We start from the raw sequence: 22,168 nt of genomic DNA on the forward strand, positions 1-22,168 counted from the left end.
AGTAACTACAACAATTAATATTCGCTACAAACGCAGTTTTTAGAATGAAAAGTAGAAATTCTACTAAACTGCCTGAAACAAGACCAAAATTTACCACTACTAAAGGGTAAGTGGCTGCAATTTGCGCGTCCTTTTCCAATGAATTTGAATTTCGCTGCTTTGATTGGCACAAATCCGGACGCGGCCTGGACCAATCAGAGCGCAGGATTGCGATGATGGGCGTGCATTTGGCGGAGATGAAAGAAGAGGTCTGACCATCCAGGAGGTCCGCGTCAAAGTAGCTAAAGTGGGATAGTTGTTTTTTTTTTATCTACTGCTAGAAACCCGGTTTGGGGACGTTGTTGCGCTGCAGCCTCATAACGCACAGCCTGTAGGAACCGTGATCCGAACCATGCCCGTGAGACGAGGTCATGTGGCGCACCAGAACACTTTCCTCGACACCATCATCCGAAAATTCGAGGGGCAGAGTAAGTTTGAATTCATCACAGAGTTACGTGAACATGACTATGAACATAGTCATGTGGCAAACATTAATGTTATTCCTGCTTTTAAACAGCTTTGTTTTCTTTGGATGAACTGCTCAGTAATTTACATTAAAAAAAAAAAAATGGCCATGTTCTAACTAGCACATTCTAAAATCATGTGACTTTTACTTTAACACTTTATTTGTAAAGTAAATCCTGTTATGTTATTTAAGAATTATGAGTGACCCCCATCAATTTAAGGGTTGTTACAGTGTGTGTGTGTGTGCGTGTGTGTGTGTGTGTGTCTGCTGTCAGCACACAGAAATAACTAAATCTCATGTATTTATGATGCAGAACTTTACAAGTCATTCGCTGATTTTGTATTTTACTTTAGTTGTTATTATAATCTCACTGCGATGTTTCAAATGCTGGGAACTATATAAGTTCCCAGCATTGCTATACTACGTAAATTATGGTCCAGATTCAGGTTGATATGCCTTTATCACGGTACAGTGAAGTATTTGTTCGCTTTCATGCTGCATTCTTCTATCCATTTGTACCTTATCTCTTTTACATGATAAAACATGATGATTCCTGTCTTAATTTGATAAGGTTTTTGCTTCCCCCCACCCACACTATTATTCATTTCTTCTGCTCTTTCCTGCCTCCTGCCAGTGGTTCACTTTAAACCTATGAACAGTTTATTCCAGACCAAGGCTAATGCTGTACCTGGACCAGACAGTCACACTGCATGGATGATAACAGTTACATCATATGTTACCTTTCTCATCCTCCCTTTTCTTTCTTCCCAAAGATCGAAACTTTATTATCGCCAACGCACAAGTGGAAAACTGCGCCATCATCTTCTGTAATGATGCCTTCTGTGGGATGTGTGGTTACTCCCGAGCCGAGGTGATGCAGAAGCCATGTACCTGCAGCTTCCTGTATGGTCCACATACAAAGAGACCAGCGGTGGCCCAGATGGCTAAAGCACTACTGGGAGCAGAGGAGAGGAGAGTGGAGATGACCCTCTACACCAAAGAAGGTATCATCCTCAACTTACTCATGTTTTCAAACAAACATAATACACATATGGCTGGCTGTCTGGCTGGCTGGCTGGCTGGCTGTCTGTCTGCCTGCCTGCCTGCCTGCCTGCCTGCCTGCCTGCCTGCCTGCCTGCCTGCCTGCTTGCCTGCTTGTCTGACTGACTGACCTGGGAAACCTTTTGTTGTGCAGTTTAGATAGCACACATTAACCATGGAACCATGATCCATGGAAATGGATCACATTAAATGGCTCTAGCAAGATTTTGAGTCCTCTTATCTTCTTACGAAGATCTTAAAAGTATCTTTGAGTGGTTTAAAACAATATATTCAGTCTTTATCATTCAATGATCAGTCAAACTGGAAATTAAAAGGCAAAAGTATAAATGATCCTTTATCTTTTCAACAAACCTATGTTGTCTCAGAGAAGTGTAGCAGCATTATGATGGTGACACGATACATGTGGTAGTATGGACCTTTCACACGTTCACACTTATCAATACAGGAACAATTTTAGGTAATGGAATACCATTGTTGAACAACAGATTTAAATGATTATTATGTGATTAATCATGAATTTTACAGGGTATTTTGCCTTCTGCATGTGGTATTTGTATATTCACTTTGATTTTGCATATTAAAATGGAAAAGTCAAAGAAATGTTCAAAGAAATGCAGACATGTAATTGAAATAGCATATATTGTCTATTCAGAGAGAAAAGAAAGACAAAGAAGAAGAGAGTGGAGGGTGTAGTAGGGCAGAAACAGCATGGTGTGAGTCAGGAGCAGAGTGAATGTGTTTGTATGGATAATCTTCTGCCTCTCCATTAATCTTTAATCTTCTCGTTTCTACTTGTGTGGTATTTATTCTCTAATGAAAACTATGATCCTAATTCGGTCCCTAAACACAGCATATCCTTCACAATGACCTTACCACATAAACACACATGTGGACACACGTACGTGTGTGCGTGCGCGTGCGTGTGTGTGTGTGTGTGTGTGTGTGTGTAGTAATGCAGGTGCCTAGAAGGTTTCAGCAGATTGATTGTGATTTGATTGTACATTTTAAATAATACTTAGAGTGTTTTTGGAACATTAATGTCAAATGTACTGCAGTTTGAATTTAATCGATGCCATCTCGCACTTTTGGTGGTAGCCTGGGCAACAGATCTGTAGGCCATTGTCTGCAGTGTTTAAACAAATTGATGTTCAAATGGAAAAAAGAGCCATGTACAAATATATGCTGAAACTAGATGCTCAACTTCAGCAGATAGTTTACTTTCTGATTTATGTTCAACTATTTACTCTCCATTGGAAAAGGACACTGATGCATGAGCATAGTGATATTCTGTATTGTTACAAGGTCAATTATATATCTTCATATCCATGTGTGTTTGTGTGTGTGTGTGTGTGGGGGGGGGGGCATCTGTGTCAGTGAGAGTGAGCAGATGGTCTCATTTTATTGTGACTTTATTAAGTTTCTATGTAGCTTCATAAATATGTTTCTGTTTCCAAAGGGCAGACTGAGGACTGATAGTCACAGATAAATTCCTCTGCTATCATCCGATTGGTATTGAACAGTGCGCCATTTTTTCTACAAATAAAATTACTCTTAAGCTGTTTGCATGCTAGCTTCTGAAATTGTGTCAGCTTTACACACTTTTATACTCTTTAAAATTTGGATCATGGGGCCACATTTGGCAAATCCATTATGTATTGTTACAGTACTATATCTGTATTATATTATATTAGAGATTTATTATATCTGTGCTCTGTGTTAAATATTAGCATAGAATAGTCCAGCAACTGTATTTTTATTTTGTCTCCATTTAGAGGAATCACGTGGAATTACATGAAGAATCTGCCAGCCCATCCAAAACAATCTTTCCATGTCTCTCTGTGTGTCTTCAGGCATTTGTTTTCACTGTGTGATCAATGTGGTTCCCGTTAAGAATGAAGACGGCCTGGTCATTATGTTTATCCTCAACTTTGAGCTTCCAAATGACACCAGATCCTCCAGTAGCTCCCCCAGCAGAGAACTCAACAGAATGATGCGTATTCCTTGGCTCAGCGTTGGTAAGCACTTTTACTTGAAACTGTTCTTTAATGAATCATACCACTTTTTTTTTAAAAAGTTGGAAATCAACAAACTCATTCCCATTATCCAAAATGTCACACAAGTACATTTTGCAGTTATATGTACCTCTTTAAAGAAAAAATCTGTTCATCTTTTATATATATTTTTTACTGCCTTTTCTCTGTCCAGCTTGGAGACAGCGTCTCCGTGTCCTCCTGAGCTCTTTCAGATTGGGGACAGGCATCGTACCACAGCCCAGCGAGCTGAGCTCCTGGACTGACCTGCCTGCCCTTGGACATGAGTCTGTGGCCCTGGACAAACTGCTGTCCCTCCCTGAGAGACAGCAGCTAGAGGGGGCAGGAGCTGGACTACTGCTGTGGGATAATACAGAGAATGAGGCGGAAGAAGAGCAAATCATTGTTTGTGAGATGAGACAACAAACGGATAACTTAATGGAATCCATACAGGGGGATAGAAATGTAGACACAGGTGCAGATTTTGGAGAGAGATGTGAAGACAAGAAACCACCACTACCATCTCTGTGTTTTCCAGCAAGGTAATTTTCATATACTTACTTTTTTTAAGTTTCTATTTTATACATCTATATTTCATTATTATAATCACCTAACATTAGCCATTGTAATGAGTAAGTAAATGAGTGAACAATCAATATTAGGATAAATGTTACTTGCCTCTATTGAGGCTACAGCATTAGCCACAAGGACCAATGCCACCCATGAAGCAAAATCACCACGGTGGTTTAAAATAGTAAATCAATAAAATAGTAGATAGTATAACAATAAAAACCATCCCATGACACTGAGAAGGGTCCTTGATAGGACCAGTTCCACTCAGGGGTTGAGACTGAAATCAACACAATACCTCAGTACTCAGTAGATAGAGGGATGAGATAAGACCACAGTGATCTCAAAGCAGTAACCGTCACAATGGCAAAAAATGAGTGTATGTGTGGGCCAAAGAAGCTACAAGCCTCGAAGGCTGCCATGAAGCACAGCTAGAGTAGAAAAAACAACAGCACTCCATAAATGCCAAATGAAGCAGTCGCTGATAGATGAGATACTCATTTAGGCTGACACAAAACCAAACAAGTCCCCCCATGAAGGGCCCACAGAGGTGAACAGAGTCATCAGATGACCGGCGATCCTCGGCATAAAGATCCTGTCATCCATAATCTTGGCTCAGATGAGTGTGCAGGTGTCTGCATTCAAATCAATCTTTATTTATATAGCGTCTTATACGATCAAAATTGTTTCAAGGCGCTTTCCAGAATCCAAGGGCCTAACCCCAGACAAGCAACAGTGGCAAGGAAGAAACCTTGAGCAGGACCAGGCTCATGTAGGGGGACCCTCCTGCTGATGGCCGGCTGGGTAAAGAGAGAGGAGAGGAGAGGAGAGGAGAGGAGAGGAGAGGAGAGGAGAGGAGAGGAGAGGAGAGGAGAGGAGAGGAGAGGAGAGGAGAGGAGAGGAGAAGAGAAGAGAAGAGAAGAGAAGAGAAGAGAAGAGAAGAGAAGAGAAGAGAAGAGAAGAGAAGAGAAGAGAAGAGAAGAGAAGAGAAGAGAAGAGAAGAGAAGAGAAGAGAAGAGAAGAGAAGAGAGGAGAGGCACAGAGCACAGAGCACAGAGCACAGAAACACACACAAAAATACACTATACAGTGGCCAGCGGGGCCGGAGGTCATCATGCAGCTCCGAAGGCGGCGATACCTGTAAATGAATGGGGGGGGGGGGGCAGAAAAACTACACAGGAATCAGCATAACTAGTCTGCTTGATGAGGAGGAGGAAAGGAGAGGAGAGGAAACCATGACCCAGTGGGGTTACAGAGGCCTGTCAGGTGATCATGTTTCCGGACCCCTGCAGCCTTGGCCTATAACAGCATAGCTAAGATGTGACCTAACGATTAGACGGCCCCCTAAGTATGGTAATTTGTCTATCTATGATAGTAACTGGAACTACAGAATTAGTAACAATAAGCTTTTTCAAAGAGGTAGGTTTTAAGTCTGATCTTAAAAGTAGCGATGGAGTCAGCCGTACCTGGACAGGGAGCTGGTTCCATAGCAGGGAGGCCTCTGATAATAAAGAATTACAATAGTCGAGCCTGGAAACAACAAAAGCATGAATTAACTTTTCAGCATCATGCCACGTCAGTAGCTTCCTAATCTTTGTGATGTTCCTCTGGTGAAAAAAGGCACTTCTAGAGACTAATTTAATGTGTGAGTTGAAGGAGAGATTTTGATTAAAGGTTACGGTACTCCTAGATTCCTCACAGAGAGACTAGATGTTAATGAGATACCATCTAGAGTGATCATGTGATCTAATCTATCCCTGAGAGGTTCAGGACCAAACACTGCATACACACATTCTAAGTGTGAAGGAGGATGGAGACAACCTCACACCTTCAGGGACAAGTTGAGGTTCAGTATCAAGTTTAAGGCTTCTTCAGTTGGCAGGATGCAGCCGGTGATCCTGTCACTGGAATGGTTTTAGAAATACCCTGAGATAGCAACTGATTCACAGAACTAGGTTCTAACTGCAGTCATGAACTGAACAAATGCAGAAAAAATGCTGTTTTAATCCTTTGATGATGGTCTTTTACAGAGTTTATTATTTTCTCCTGAGCAGGGTAGAATGCAGCCTGAAACATTCCTCTTCAGTGGATGATATCAAGAGTGACCAGAGGTACTGGCAAAAGAGACTACAGCTGAGACACAGCTGTACTGGTGAGAATAGTATGATTTCATTCAAGATTTCCAGACTTAAACTGGTGATTGCAGAAAGAAATGAAGCTGTAGCTTCACCTCAACTAGAAGAAAACCAGCACAAAGTTCTGACAGAAGGATTCATTGAGTAATGTGAGGCCCCTAAGTTTATCACGGTTATAATCAATCCAAACTTGAGTAGGCAAACATTTTTTTTCAACTTAGTACTTCTTATTCAATTATTTTTATACCTGTTCCATTACAAAGATTCTCTCTTCTCTATTTCAGCCGGTATAGAAACAGCTGAAAAAAGCAATCCATCCATTGCACCATTCAGCACAGATCTGCATTTCCTGCCAAACATCCAGGTAACACATTAAATCACCTCCTACATTATGAAGCAATGACAGGAGGAGTGTGCCTAGTCCCGAAAACGTCTATTTTTTACAAAAGAAACATAGATTTATTTGTATCATTGTGACAATATGTAATCTCCTTCTCTCTCTCTCTCTCTCTCTCTCTCTCTCTCTTTCTCTCTCTCTCTCTCTGTGTCACACACAGAGTAATATGTGTACAAGGAGTTAATGTCCTTCTGTCCCTCTGTCCCCAGTGCAAACGGCCGATGACCCAAAGTCTGTTAGACACGAAGGCAAACACCTTTGTGACATTACCTCCTGGTGAAATACGACCACCCTCCAAACTGATAGACAGAACTCATCATGTCACTGAGAAAGTTACGCAGGTCACTCAACCTCTTTTTCCTCTTCCAAACTAGACAAAATAAAATCAAGAGCTGCTCATCATTTTTAGATGCCGTGTCCAGACATCGCGCTCGATCATGGTTTCTGATCACAGCTTTTCTCTTCAGATGAGCAGCTTAAAGTAGATGAGTAATTTTACAACCTTATGTAGGTGACTGGACTCTGACCCTTTTTTACTGGTGTACTATAAGCGCAAACATCATAAAATGCACTAAAGCAAGTCTGTGGATGCAGCAGCCTCAGTGTCTCTCACTGGTGTTCATGTCATCTGTTGTATCATTTTGTCTGGAGCTGTGAAGGTTTTTTAAGCACACACGTATGTACAGACCATATTAATGGAAAAGTGATGATGGATGGATGGATGGATGGATGGATGGATGGATGGATGGATGGATGGATGGATGGATGGATGGATGGATGGATGGATGGATGGATGGATGGATGGATGGATGGATGGATGGATGGATGGATGGATGGATGGATGGATGGATGGATGGATGGATGGATGGATGGATGGATGGATGGATGGATCCTGGTTTGAGCTGACTGCCATCACCTGTGTTCATTAAACAGTCCTTATACACAGAGATTAAGCCACGTTTGTCTGCTCCAGGTTCTGTCTCTGGGGGATGATGTGCTGCCAGAGTATAAGCTACAGACTCCCAGGATCCAAAAGTGGACCATCCTTCACTACAGTCCGTTCAAAGCTGTGTGGGACTGGGTCATTCTGCTCCTCGTGATTTATACAGCCATATTTACCCCATACTCTGCCACATTTCTCCTGAGGTTTGTTGAATTTCTGCTGTGTTTATAAACCATTAAACTGTACTTTATTTTTCCATGTTTTTTAATCCACTAAAGAATACATACCACACAGTTAAAGATACACACGTTACATCATGGTTACTTGGAAGGGCAGGCAAGAGATGCACCCTGGCGCCCCCATGTGGTCAAGAATACTCACTGGACATAAATTACATACTGGGTTAAATATGTATTTGTGTCTCTTGCATCAGAATGGATCTTTCATGATATTTATGATACATTCTTAGCGTGTCGATTCTGGTTACTGGCAGTAGTTGTCACATTTGAAAACAAAGTCCCTTAAACGTGTTTCTAGTGACCAGGAGGAAACAGCCATGCAGACCTGCGGTTACTCCTGTTCTCCCCTCGATGTGGTGGATTTTATCGTTGACATCATGTTCATTGTTGATATTGTCATCAACTTCAGAACCACATATGTTAACTCCAATGAAGAGGTGAGCAGACTAACAACAGATCACTCATATGCCTGCTTATAAGCAGTAAATGTTAGGTTAGGCAGGAATCATAACTGTGTAATCACCATTATTTAGATACTATTGACTGACATTTAGAGAGGTAAGATGAAGAAAAGTATGCGTTAGTGATGTTTCTTGAGAAATCTTTGCAGCAAGAGTTGGATGGTGTTTAGGATAGTTGCCTCTTGGTTGCCAAAACATTTGTGCCCTGGAATGGAATGGTCCAGAATGGGTGAATGGATAGAGTAAATATTGTTCTCTTTCTCAGGTGGTTACTCAGTCATCCCTTATTGCTGTTCACTACTTTAAAGGGTGGTTCCTCATCGACATGGTGGCAGCCATTCCCTTTGACCTCCTCATCTTTCGTTCAGCAGACGAAGTGCTGAGGGGAGGTGGAGAAGGAGAGGTAAGGTGGAGGGAACGAGCGGAAAGAGAGAAGAGACACATCAAGTTCTGAACTCTAGAGGAGAAAATCTTGTTTGTTATGGAATAGGCACTGCTCAAAAAATTAGAGGAACGCTTTTTAATCAGAGTATAGCAACCTATCAGTCAAACTTCTGGGATATTGATCAGGTCAGTTAAGTAGCAGAGGGGTTTTTTAATCAGTTTCTGCTGCTTTGTTGTTAATTAAATCAACATTGGCCCCCAAAACAGGAATGGCTTTCCAGGTTGTGGCCACTGATACTTTTTTCCCCCTCCTCGTCTCTTTTGGCTGATTTTTTACTGACTGACTTTCTACTGCTGTAGTTATTCATTTGGTTTGGATCAACATCTCTGTTGATAGCATGGTGCGGTACCTGGACGCTACAGAGGTTGCACAAGTAGTCCAACTCCTCCAGGATGGCACATCAATATGTGCCGTTGCAAGAAGGTTGTGCTGTGTAGCCCAGCACAGTCTCAAGAGCATGGAGGAGATTCCAGGAGACAGGTAGTTACTCCAGGAGAGCTGGAGAGGGCCGTAGAAGGTCCTTAAACCCTCAGCAGGATCGGTATCTGCTCCTTTATGCAAGGAGGAACAGGATGAGCACTGCCAGAGCCCTACAAAATGACCTCCAGCAGGCCACTGGTGTGAATGTTTCTGACCAAACAATCAGAAACAGGCTCCATGAGGGTAGCCTGAGGGCCCGACGTCCTGTAGTGGGCCCTGTGCTTACTGCCTGGCACCGTAGAGCTCGATTGGCATTTGCCATAGACCACCAGAACTGGCAACTACGCCACTGGTGTCCTGTACTCTTCACTGATGAGAGCTGGTTCAACATGAGCACCTGCGCCAGACGTGAAAGGGTCTGGAGCTGCTGTGGAGAACGTTATGCTGCCTGTAACATCATTCAGCATGACCGGTTTGGTGGTGGGTCAGTGATGGTCTGGGGAGGCATATCCCTGGAAGGACGCACAGACCTCTACAGGTTAGATAATGGCACCCTGACTGCTATTACCGTTAGGTATCGGGATGAAATCCTTGGACCCACTGTCAGAACCTACGCTGGTGCAGTGGGACCTGGGTTCCTTCTGGTCCACGACAATGCCCGACCTCATGTGGCTAGAGTATGCAGGCATTTCCTGGAGGATGAAGGAATTGATACCATTGACTGGCCCTCACGTTCACCTGACCTAAACCCAATAGAACACCTCTGGGACATTATGTTTAGGTCCATCCGGCGCCGCCAGGTTGATCCTCAGCCTGTCCAGGAGCTCATCGATGCCCTGGTCCAGATCTGGGAGGAGATCCCCCAGGACACCATTCGTCGTCTCATTAGGAGCATGCCCCAAAGTTGTCAGGCATGCGTACAAGCACGTGGGGGCCACACAAACTACTGAGAATCATTTTGAGTTGCTACAATGATATTTTGGCAAAATGGACCAGTCTCCTGCACCATTCTTTCACTCTCATTTTTGGGGTGTCTTTTATCACCCCCCCTCCCTATAGGGTGATCATTTTCATTTCTATCAAATTATGTGGCATCATTTTGTTACTAATACATCTCCTACTACTTTATATCTTTCCTACTAGGAAAGATATTCAAGATCATTTTTCCCCCCGTTTAGATCTGATGTGTTTTCAAAGTGTTCCTCTAATTTTTTTGAGCAGTGTATATAAAATGCATACTTTCAAGGTTTTGCTACTCCTGACAGACCACCACCCTGATTGGCTTGCTGAAAACGGCTCGGCTGTTGCGATTGGTTCGTGTAGCCAGGAAGTTGGATCGTTACTCAGAGTATGGTGCCGCTGTCCTCTTTCTCCTCATGTGTACCTTTGCTCTAATTGCCCACTGGCTGGCCTGTATCTGGTACATGACTTTCTTCATTTCAATTCTGAATAAAATAAAATAAAATAATTTTCTTATTGCTGAAGCTTTTAGTGAAAAACCTTTAAATATGGTCTTATTTTGATTATTTATTTTAATAATTCAGATAATAATCAGCAGTAATATTTGACAATAATTTTTAAAAAATCATTCATGTTGTATTTTTCTTTATCAAGATTAAATGTTGTGTTCAAGCAGTTTCACTTCTTTTAGGATCTGGTCATAGTCATACGTCATTTCCTTGATTTTGTTGCTGTTTTTGTCATTCCCACAGGTATGCCATTGGTAACGTTGAGCACTCAACTTCAGCTGGAATCGGCTGGCTGGACAATCTGGGGGAGCAGCTGGGGAAGCCGTACAATGACTCCATGGTTGGGTCTGGTCCGTCTATCAGGGATAAATATGTCACCGCTCTATACTTCACCTTCAGCAGTCTGACCAGTGTAGGTTTTGGAAACGTTTCCCCAAACACAAACTCTGAGAAGATCTTCTCCATCTGTGTTATGCTTATCGGAGGTGACCTTTAGCTTTGATAATGTTATTGTGCCGACAGTAATTTAACGTCACTGTTTAGTGGTAACAGAGTGTTAACGTCTGTCTCCAGCTCTGATGTATGCCAGTATCTTTGGTAATGTGTCAGCCATAATCCAGAGGCTGTACTCTGGCACAGCCCGCTATCATGCTCAGATGATAAGAGTTCGGGAGTTCATCCGCTTCCACCAGATTCCAAACCCTCTGAGACAGCGACTTGAGGAATACTTCCAACACGAGTGGTCATACACTAATGGGATTGACATGAATGCCGTAAGTATGAGTGACTTTATCACCAGCGTGATAAGAAATATCCAGGGCAGAATGGTTAAAAAATCTTGAAAAATTGCGAGTTTTTTAAATGTGCAAATAGCAGTCCCCATATTTAACTGGTATTCTGGTGACCAGAATAGGCAAATACTACTGGTGACCAGAATAGGCAAATACTTTATTATCACATTAACATATTGATGTCAGAAGATAAAATACCACAAATACCAAAATTTATTTAGGCTTATCCTGACAAAATGGCTGTTAAGTCCTGCTCTACTCCTGATATGTGGTTTGGTTCAATAAAGCATTTATTTTGTTTCATTTGTTAAAGTTTTAATTAAATTAATTTAATTTAATTAAATGTGGATGAGCAAGATACAGTGAACAGTACCGTAAATGTAAGAGTGATGCTGTGTCAGACTGGGATGATAAAGCTGTTATACGTATATACCAGCCTATAGCTGAAGCAACCACATACCTGTAGTAAAAATAGAACCATATCAGAACTAAACAGTTTTGGTTAAAATGCAACAGTAGATCCTTGTTACATTTCTCTGTTGGGCCTTGTGGGAGATTTGTGCATGTGGTTTTCCAAAGCTCTGCTGTATGTTCATGTTATCCATCCATATTTCTCTTTAAGGTTTTAAAGGGTTTTCCAGAGTGTCTCCAGGCAGATATTTGTCTCCACCTCAACAGGACTCTGCTTCAGAACTGTAAAGCATTCAAAGGTAATGCCAACTTACATTCGCAGCAGAAAGTTTCATAAAAATATTAAAGTTCACACAGTAGAACATCACCAGCAGCCATTGAATTATTTAGATATATGTTGCTGTCACAATATCTGATTATTTAGACCAGATGAAATGATCAGTAATCAATTTTAAACCTCTGCCCATATAATTAATTTTATGCCTTTAAATTCAGCCACATGCAACAATATTAAATATATAGTAGTAAACATTTGGCTATATCAAAATGTAAATTAATATGTAGACATTTCTGCTAGCATCATGTCACTTTAAATGGTCCTCTCACTTTCTGATTCTTACAATATTTCAAACAACACAACAGAACACTGATGCAGTTAGTCATGTATGATTTGTATGGATAGAAGATATTTCCAGTACAGTAATTTAACGCCCAAATGACACATACAGTCACATCAACATTAGTAAACAGCAGCTAAAGCTTTCAGACGAACTGTGAGTAACGTGCGTGAAAAGAATTTTAAAAAAACAAACAGAAAAACTCCAGTCCAGTCAAGTGACGTGTTTAAAAAATGTAGAAAAAAAGGTTGAAAAGTTTGGAGGAAAACTATTGAACTTTTACTAATGTCTTCAAAATAACTAAAGAGCAAAAGAACATGGACATGAAGTGTTTTTCTGAGCAGTGGGAGTTAATGTAAGAACTAGTTAGGATAGACATGACCAAGCCATTATAACAAAACATGAGCAGTTTGCTAGATACTTTTTTTGGCAAGGGCCAACAAGATACAGGTGAAACACAGGGAGGTAGGGAAAGACAAGTAAGGTGGGAAGATTGAAGCAGGGAAGACAGGAAGTAACAGAAAAAACAGAAATAAAACAACAATATGAATAACAGACAACTTGTGGCTTTTTTTTAACAAACAAATAATCTTTTAAAGAAATTAAATTGGGGGGAAACTTACAAAATAAATCTTATGTGTGCCATAAAAAAGAACATTGGGAAAATGTTTGATCATTATTACGTTTAGGATCTACAAAAGGTTGTCTGAGAGCGCTGGCCATGAGGTTTAAGACCGCCCATGCTCCTCCAGGGGACACTCTGGTCCATGCTGGTGACCTGATCTCAGCTCTGTACTTCATCTCCAGAGGATCTATAGAGATCCTCAAAGGGCGTGTGGTGGTCGCTATATTAGGTGAGCAGTGAATATTAGGTGAGCAGTGAACACGTGAATCAAGCGAGATGTGTTTTTATGGCTGTATATCTGGGAAAAGTTTAACACATTGATATTTCTGCTCATATCCTTCACATGTCTTCTTCTGCCATAGGAAAGAACGATATATTTGGAGAGCCAATTAATCTCTATGTTCTTCCTGGAAAATCCAGTACTGATGTCAGAGCCCTGACCTACTGTGATCTGCACAAAATAAGTCGGGAGGATATGCTAGAGGTTATCTCTTTACACCCATCCAATAAAGACATGCAAATAACTACTCATTCCAGTATATGGAGTTCTTTGATGATATAACTTGAGTACATCTTTATGTTTGGCTCCTAATTCATTTCTTGTATTTGTTTCTGCAGGTTCTGGATATGTACCCTGAATTTTGTGATACGTTTTGGTCCAATTTGGAGATTACTTTCAATCTCAATGATGTATGATTACTTGTGTTACTTTTTTGAAAAATGTATGTCTATAAATCCTGTCACAAATTGTGACCAAGTAAAAATGACTCATCACACCTGGTCTGAGGATAAATGGACTGTTTATAGTGGGAAAGAGAGACTAATGGCCAGTTAGAGGCTGAAATCTGGAGTGGTTTATCATAGCATTAATCTATGAGACAGAATTTAAAAAGTAGGACTTAATTTTATACACAAAATACAATAACTATTCTCTTACTTCCTCAAACCCACTAAACCTTTAAACCTATACTCCAGGGGTTTTTATTCATTCTGCAGTCTGTCTCATTCCTACACTGTTCAGTGCTCAGTTTAGCTGGTGCTATTTGGCTACATGCTTGATGAGATTGGCTGTTGTAGACACCATAGTTCAAACAAACTTATTTCAAAGTGCCTTATGTTTGTTCCCTTGAGTGGCTCTTTTACACATCAGAGTGTCCTTTAGCAAGACAGTGAACCCCAAAAGCCTTCCTGAAGGTGTGCCTCTGCTGTCAGAATGTATGTGGATGTGGACTTGTCAGGTAGAGCCGTTTGAGTGGTCAAGGATGAGGAGAAATGTTACTAATGCACATTCTTCTCCTCCCCTCACCCAGCTGAACAACGGAGCTGGTGCAGAAGCTGGTTCAGACTCTGATTTTTACAAACCAAAGAGGAAATACAACCGCTTGTTCGGGAACACAGGTGACATTTAGCACAACATAAACTGTTGGTCGCCACAGAAAGGTCGCCACAGGGAAACAAAGGGTGGACTGTAAATACACTTTTTTTGTGTTTTCCTAGACTTTTCTAAAGTACATAAAAGTCTCTTAATATAAATAAAAGCAAAAAGGGGAAAGATTTTGTGCATGAATAATAGTGTTACCATTGGAAAAACATGATTTCTTTGGGTTTTTTTTCAATGTCAAAATCTTGAGCTGCATTTCGTGTCTCAGATTCTATCATGTGAAATGAAGGTCATCACAGAAAACATCAAGTTAGGAACTCTTAATTGGATTCTTAGGAGGTTACAGAAACAGTTGTTTTTTCTACATCTTTTGTAACATTTAGTTGTGGATGCGTTTCCACCAGGTGACGTGTCATCTGTAGAGAGATTGGGAACCAACAACAGAAGCAGGAACTGGGAGCATCATGATGTCCAGAACAACAGTCACAGACACACAAAGTAAGAATTGGTATTCATATAGTCATTGATATTTAAAAGTACGTCCTTAAATAACAAAAATATAAAACTTTCAATTTGACTTCAAAGTGTATAATTTGAAACAGTTTAGCCCAGATATAGGTACTGGTGAGTTTAAAATATGCAAGGCTCAAGTTGGTACTAAGTTTGACTGTCCAAAGTCAAAGCTGAAATCAGCCCAAGTCAGTCAAATCAGACCCTGATCACCAAGACACAGAGAGGACTGAAGCAACTGAAACAAAACACAAGGAATCTAGAAAGAACATGTAGACAAGAGCACTGTATGGAAACAAGGCTAATTATGGCACAGCAAGGTTTTAATACAGGGGGAGACAGTTTCACACACCTGGGGACACACCAAGCAGGGGAAGGATGAAGACAACCTAAACATGGTGAATATTTATTTGTACTTAGACCAACCTTTGTTATATATAATGTAATATCAGATTAAGTTAAAATCAATAGTACAAGGGAAAGAATATGTCTTACTGAAAGACTAAAAAGCCAATATAGATTTTAACAAAACATAACAGATAACGCAGGGTTGTCCAGAAACAAGCACCACCAAGTTGTTTGGTCTATATTTGCAAAATTGCTTTATTTCCTCCTGTGGCCTGAGGGTTAACATGGAGCTGTGTTCACCAGTGAGGATGGTTCCAGTCCTGCTCACATTGCAGTCATTGAGGGTGGATCTTCAGAACCCGACAGAAGACAGCGGATCTGTACTCTTTCAGGTGGTTCTGGGATGTATAGTCACAGAAATATACAGCACTGTTGCCTCACTCTGTCTCACTATTGAGCAGATACACTCTCAGGAACAGAGAGCCAAGGGGAGCAGAGTTCCCAGGAGATGTTCTCCTCACACAGCAAGCCTTTACCTCTTGAAAAGCACCCCGAACTGGCCTCATCTTCTGCCATTTGCTGGAGACAAAAGGTGTCAATCGACAAGTGGCTGGAGGCAATGCATCAACAAATTAAGAGGTAGATCACATGACCCGATCAGTACTTTTTTACTTCAATCAAAATAACTCAACCCTCATCAAGGAGGAAATTCAGAGTTGCGCTGTCAGTGTATGAGAGTTTTGAATCAGCCAGTAAGGACTCCTTTGAACAAACATCTGATCGTGTGTTCTACCTCTATATCAGCAATCTATACTCCCCTCCAGGAAAAATGGATAAAGCATCACCAGAGATGATCGATTGCATTTTAAAGACATTCGATATATATTAGAAATAAAAAAAAACATGATAAAAAGACAAATTTATCCCAAATGACAATATCTAGGGAATCTCTGTCCTATTAAAGTTTAATGCATCCTTGTTGTTTTAGGGGAGGAAAAATTGACAGAATAAACCATTTGACAGCTAAATCAAAGAAGACGGGAGCTTCTCAAAATTTTATTTATCAAAACATCTTGTGTTTTTCAGGTTGGAGACTTGCATGTCAGCAGACATCAGGACCATCATGCACCTGCTGCAGAGGCATACACCAGTTATTCCACCTTCCTACAGCACACTGATGTTCAGCACACCCTCTCCGCCCACTAGGCATGTTGTTTCTGACCCCCCTGAAATGCTGTCACCAACCACGCCCCCTCAAAAACAGGAATAGAACTGCAAAACAGCCCTTTTGCTGCCTTTAATATTCATATCTTTTTCCACATTTTTGTCATTTTTCACAAAATACTGTAAAACATCACATATGTTGCTTAGTGACCACTATTAAGAGGCAAAAATGGAACAAAAACATCATAGAACAATGTTGCTCCTCCTGTCTATGAAAATGTCATCTATAACTGGGTATACAAAAAGATATATACAAAATACTTGTTATTAAAAAATGAAGTCAATATTTTGAAATTGCGTTATCCTGAAAACATGTAAATGAATAGATCATCAAATTCCTGGTTTCTACATACTTTTATATATATGACCTATGGTGTGTAAGCTGTCCTTTCTAGAGTTTAACAGCATCTGTGTTATACAATAAGCATATATAATATACATTTTCCCCAAAAACAACACAATAGGCTGTTCAGCATAAGGCTGAGCTCTCTGAATCCTTATTTGTAATTGAATGTAATCTTAGAAAAGAAGAAAATGGTTAAAGATTACATTTTCATGGCTTTTATTTCTTCCCATAACCTTTTTTGTATTCCAACAAGATTGAACCACATTCCTTAGAGGGTAGATTTTTATTGTGATTGTTTAGTTTCTTTAATCAGGGATACAGTATTAATCTTATATGCATTGTCATGTTGTTTCAGCCAAAATTGCTTGACCTTGTCATTCATAACCCATGCATGTGATAAATGTATGCTTGTTTAGTCCCTGTAGAAGAAAAATCTAATTTATAAAGTGATTCAATACATGGTCTGGGCTGCTGATAGTTTTAACTTTTTCAGTGGCCATTTTGTTTATTTCCTGCACTTTCAGCCCATTTGTGAGGACAACCTGCCGTTAGCAGAGGTGTTACATTCATTCAGTTTAATGGATGGATGACTTTTCAATGAATAACCACCATGCTGTCGCGTTAAAAAAGCATTCTTTCACACTAACTATACAGTGCATCTTTTAATGTCACAATGTTGGAAAAAAACAACAGCAGTATCACATTATTCCTCAAAATAAAACACTTAAAATGACAAAGACCATAACCTTTACAAGACAGTACCTTCCAAAATATTGCTAAATAAATGTTGACAAAGTCTACACTGATTTAGGTAGTCTGAGATTTGGATTGGCAGATATAGTTCCACTCAGTTTGCTATCAGCTTTTTTCTGCAGTGTTTTTGTCATCAATTTCAAATGTAAAGGGTTTATCATAGCCCATCAAGTGGTTGTAGTCATGTGGGATGAGAAAGAGGTCTGGGTTCACCAGTAGCCCCATCTTGTCAGCATAGAAGCTGGTGAACATCTTGCTAACAGCTGGAATCGTAACCTGCCTCTGGTGAAACCTGTTTCTTTTTTCGGTGAGGAAGACGCTGTATGTAACTGCAGTGTAGGTGTCTCTGTCTGCGTCATGGTACAGGCGGATCACATAGCCTTTTGTGAAATAGTGGAGGATTGCAGGGGTGATGAGAGTGAAGAAACCCACGACTCCACAAAATATAGCCTGCATGGCAAAGCTCTGGACACCAAGTCCAGTCTCAAGCAGAATTTTTGGCATAATAAGGAGACTGAACCCACTGGTGCTGTAAGAGAAAAGCTTTACCCCTGAAACAAGACAACATAGAGAAATTATAGATTAGCTTATGGGTGGTTATTGGAAATCATTTTCCATGCATGACAAATCGGGTATGTTTGGAATCCAAAATCGCAACTCAGGGCTTTTGAAGACATTTATTATATATGGAAAATTAAAACTTGCATATTTGGACCTCAATACTGACCAGCTGACTCTACAGTTCAAACAATGGTTTGCTTTTAATGCATTTTTGCTAGAATTAGAGATGAGACTACCTTCAGAATCATCTGGTTCTGGTATTGTGCTTAATTTCCTACCGAAATTGAGAGCAGCTGACTGATCTGAACAATATACACTGCTCAAAAAATTAGAGGAACACTTCGAAAACACATTAGATCTAAATAGGGGGAAATGATCTTGAATATCTTTCCTGATAAAAAAAAGTAGGAGATGTATTAGTAACAAAATGATGCCACATAATTTGATAGAAATGAAAATGATCACCCTATAGGGAGGGGGGGAAAATCAAAGACACCCCAAAAATGAAATTGAAAAAATGATGCAGGAGACTGGTCCATTTTGCCAAAATGTCATTGTAGCAACTCAAAATGTAGTAGTTTGTGTGGGCCCCACGTGCTTGTACGCATGCCTGACAACTTCAGGGCATGCTCCTAATGACACGGCGAATGGTGTCATGGGGGATCTCCTCCCAGATCTGGACCAGGGCATCACTGAGCTCCTGGACAGTCTGAGGATCAACCTGGCGGTGCCGGATGGACCTAAACATAATGTCCCAGAGGTGTTCTATTGCAGTCGTCCCCAACCACCGGGCCAAGGACCAGTCGAATCAAATCAAATCAATCTTTATTTATATAGCGTCTTTTACAATCAAAATTGTTTCAAGGCACTTTCCAGAATCCCAGAGCCTAACCCCAGACAAGCAACAGTGGCAAGGAAAAACTCCCCTTTAACAGGAAGAAACCTTGAGCAGGACCAGGCTCATGTAGGGGGACCCTCCTGCTGATGGCCGGCTGGGTAGAGAGAGAGGAGAGGGGGGAGGACAGGTAGAGGATAGAATAGCGAGGGGAGAGGAGAGGAAACCATGACCCAGTGGGGTGATCATGTTTCTGGGTCCCGGCAGCCTCGGCCTATAACAGCATAGCTAAGATGTTAACCTAATGATTAGACAACTCCCTAAGTATGATGATTTGTCTGTCTATGATAGTAACTGGGACTGCAGAATTAGTAACAATAAGCTTTTTCAAAGAGGTAGGTTTAGGTAAGCCTAATTTTAAAAGTAGAGATAGAGTCAGCCTCCAGTACCTGGACAGGGAGCTGGTTCCATAGCAGGTACCGGTCCGTGGATCAATTGGTACCAGGCCGCACAAGAAATAATTAAATATTTCCATTTTATGCATTAGCTGAGTGTGAATGATCTTTTATTTTGAAAAACATTTTGGGAAAGCCCCAATCAAGAGACAGGAGAAGAGACCTCTTCCAAGAAAAAGAAAGCTTTTAACAGACAATATCATGAGTTCTACTGAAAATATGGATTTAACCCGGTAGGTGATTCTCGCATACCAAGCCCACTCTGCATAATTTGCGGCGACCGGCTTGCTAATGAGGCAATGAAGCTTTCAAAACTATTTCACCACTTGGAGACCCAGCACCCTAGTTTAAAAGACAAGCCCCTGGAGTATTTTGAAAGAAAAAAACAGGAACATGATGGGCAGAAGAAGGGCCACCACATCAGTAAATGTGAACGCAATGAGAGCATCGTACCTGGTGGTCCAGTATTCTGGCTTAAAGTCATGGCAGAATACCCTGAAATTGCCACCACAGCACTGAAAACCCGGTTGCCATTTCCGACATTCTATCTGTGTGAAGCGGGATTTTCTGCGGTGACAGCAACTAAAACAAAACAATGGAGTAGACTGGGCATAAGCAACACACTTCGGGTGTCATTGTCTCCCATCACTCCCAAATGGGACCGTCTCGTTGCAGAGAAAGAAGCGCAGGGCTCCCATTGATTTGTTGTTATGGTGAGTTAAAATTTTCATGAAAATGTTCTTTATATTCATCTTTGTAGCGTATCTGTAGCTTATTCTGAAGGGATGTTTAAACGTTATCCTAGCGAGTAGGAGAGAGCGGCGCTTGTGAGTCTTTGTGGGCACACTTATCCGACAGTTCAACCCCCCCGGGCCACAGTCAAATTGTCAAGCACTGACCGGTCCGCGGTGATAAAAAGGTTGGGGACCACTGTTCTATTAGGTTTAGGTCAGGTGAACGTGGGGGCCAGTCAATGGTATCAGTTACTTCATCCTTCAAGAACTGCCTGCATACTCTAGCCACATGAGGTCAGGTATTGTTGTGGACCAAGAGGAACCCAGGTCCCACTGCACCAGCGAAGGTTCTGACAATGGGTCCAAGGATTTCATCCTGATACCTAATAGCAGTCAGGGTGCCATTATCTAACCTGTAGAGGTCTATGCGTCCTTCCAGGGATATGGGTAACTACCTGTCTCCTGGAATCTCCTCCATGCTCTTGAGACTGTGCTGGGCTACACAGCACAACCTTCTTGCAACGGTACGTATTGATGTGCCATCCTGAAGGAGTTGGACTACTTGTGCAACCTCTGTAGCGTCCAGGTACCGCACCATGCTATCAACAGAGATGTTGATCCAAGCCAAATGAATAACTACAGCATCCAATTTTTTTGGCCTTCAGATCTTTGAAAGCTGCCTTCCATTACTTACTGCTTGGGAACTTTAGGTTCATATAAAAGGAAAGATTTTCCTCTTTAATGGCTGCATTAAGCAGTGTGTAAAAAAAAAAAGTTTGTATAAAAGTATAATTTTTTAAATCTATCAAATTCCCAATTGTAGTTTTAACATGAAGCAATAAGTTAGGGAAAACAGCTGAAGGATATTCCAGGAAATATCAATATAACATCTATATTTTAATTGATATGAACAGCCTTTGATGTTTTAACTGTCTAGTTCTTAACTTTAGAATTATTTCCATAAAAATGTTGTTTTGTGTTTTGTTGTGCACCAATGTATTGATGAGGAAAGGTGTAGGACTGACCTCTAACAGCTCTTGCCAGGCTGCCGGTGTAGATGAGTTGTCCATCTTCAGAGTGTGCCTTGCTGGAGAAACACTGGACTGAAGGACTGCAGGGCTGGACCTTCTCAAGCAGCAAGTGAAAATAGGACACGGTCACTGTTCATCTAGTTTGTTGCATTTTGAATACAACAATCACTTTTGGATATCAAAACATCACTCTTACATCACTCTTAAGTGTAGCCTCGATTCTGCATCCGACAGTTATTTCAACAACTGATCATAACACTAAGCGGCGTTTTCCACATTAATATTACTGATTGATCACTGAATGCAACTTTTACAACGATGCAGTGACAGGGGCCTGTCTACCCACTGAGAACTGATGATTAGAATGTTTTAGCAATTACCTTATACTTGTGCTTGAGACACGACCTTCTAAATGCAGCTGACATCAAGGACCTCTGGCTCGTCAAACGACAAATGTTTAACGCCGCATTAATGCGCAATGCTGACGGGTAAGTGAACGACGGACACTCTCCGGCCACTCTTAACATGCGTAACATATGTACAGAAAACATTATTATCAATAACTTAAATCAAGTTGCACATGCTACTAGAGCTACGTCTTCTTCGTTTACTTCCTCCCCCGGCAGGCTGCACAGTAAAGTGGAGAGTACTGTCCCCGACAGGCGAGGAAGTAACTTACACTATATTTTAGGCTCAGTTTAAATGGCGGTAGCAAACTGCAATAGTGCATCACCACCACCCAGTGGTCTGTAATGATAACTGTGATAATAGCTAATGATAATCCCACTGATAACGGAACTGTTTTGCAATGTTCCGTTAATATTTTTATTTTTAAAAAAGAAATATCTTATATTTCAAAAATAACAGAAA

At 40.9% G+C, this 22,168-nt stretch overlaps 2 protein-coding genes across 7 annotated transcripts; one reads left to right on the plus strand and one right to left on the minus strand.

Annotated features, from left to right (window-relative positions):
- Window positions 1-236: 236 nt before the first annotated feature.
- On the plus strand, window positions 237-16,731 carry LOC101069094 (potassium voltage-gated channel subfamily H member 6-like). Of its 5 annotated transcripts, none has more exons than XM_029830471.1 (22): window positions 237-467; window positions 1,279-1,509; window positions 3,418-3,582; window positions 3,773-4,139; window positions 6,198-6,319; window positions 6,587-6,666; window positions 6,909-7,040; window positions 7,673-7,845; window positions 8,180-8,318; window positions 8,608-8,745; window positions 10,473-10,627; window positions 10,920-11,161; window positions 11,250-11,449; window positions 12,090-12,177; window positions 13,185-13,349; window positions 13,483-13,604; window positions 13,739-13,810; window positions 14,431-14,518; window positions 14,906-14,999; window positions 15,663-15,751; window positions 15,821-15,998; window positions 16,446-16,731. In XM_029830471.1, exons 1-22 carry the CDS (start codon window positions 392-394, stop codon window positions 16,627-16,629), a joined length of 3,300 nt encoding a protein of 1,099 aa, XP_029686331.1. In that variant the 5' UTR covers window positions 237-391; the 3' UTR covers window positions 16,630-16,731. The 5 variants fall into 5 exon arrangements, with proteins under 5 accessions (XP_029686331.1, XP_029686333.1, XP_029686332.1 ...); XM_029830473.1 differs by having other exon boundaries at window positions 13,248-13,349; XM_029830472.1 differs by having other exon boundaries at window positions 6,222-6,319.
- Window positions 16,732-17,197: 466 nt separating this feature from the next.
- On the minus strand, window positions 17,198-21,955 carry tmem70 (transmembrane protein 70). 2 transcript variants are annotated; one of them, XM_011616349.2, is made up of 3 exons: window positions 21,679-21,955; window positions 21,293-21,386; window positions 17,198-18,233 (listed from the first exon to the last, which is right to left on the minus strand). In XM_011616349.2, the coding sequence occupies exons 1-3, from the start codon at window positions 21,847-21,849 to the stop codon at window positions 17,788-17,790; spliced, it is 711 nt and encodes a 236-aa protein (XP_011614651.1). In that variant the 5' UTR covers window positions 21,850-21,955; the 3' UTR covers window positions 17,198-17,787. The 2 variants fall into 2 exon arrangements, with proteins under 2 accessions (XP_011614651.1, XP_003975569.2); XM_003975520.3 differs by having other exon boundaries at window positions 21,293-21,392; window positions 21,679-21,954.
- Between the last annotated feature and the right edge of the window lie 213 nt (window positions 21,956-22,168).

Source organism: Takifugu rubripes, chromosome 22 (assembly GCF_901000725.2).
Source record: "Takifugu rubripes chromosome 22, fTakRub1.2, whole genome shotgun sequence".
NCBI classification, from domain to species: Eukaryota; Metazoa; Chordata; class Actinopteri; order Tetraodontiformes; family Tetraodontidae; genus Takifugu; species Takifugu rubripes.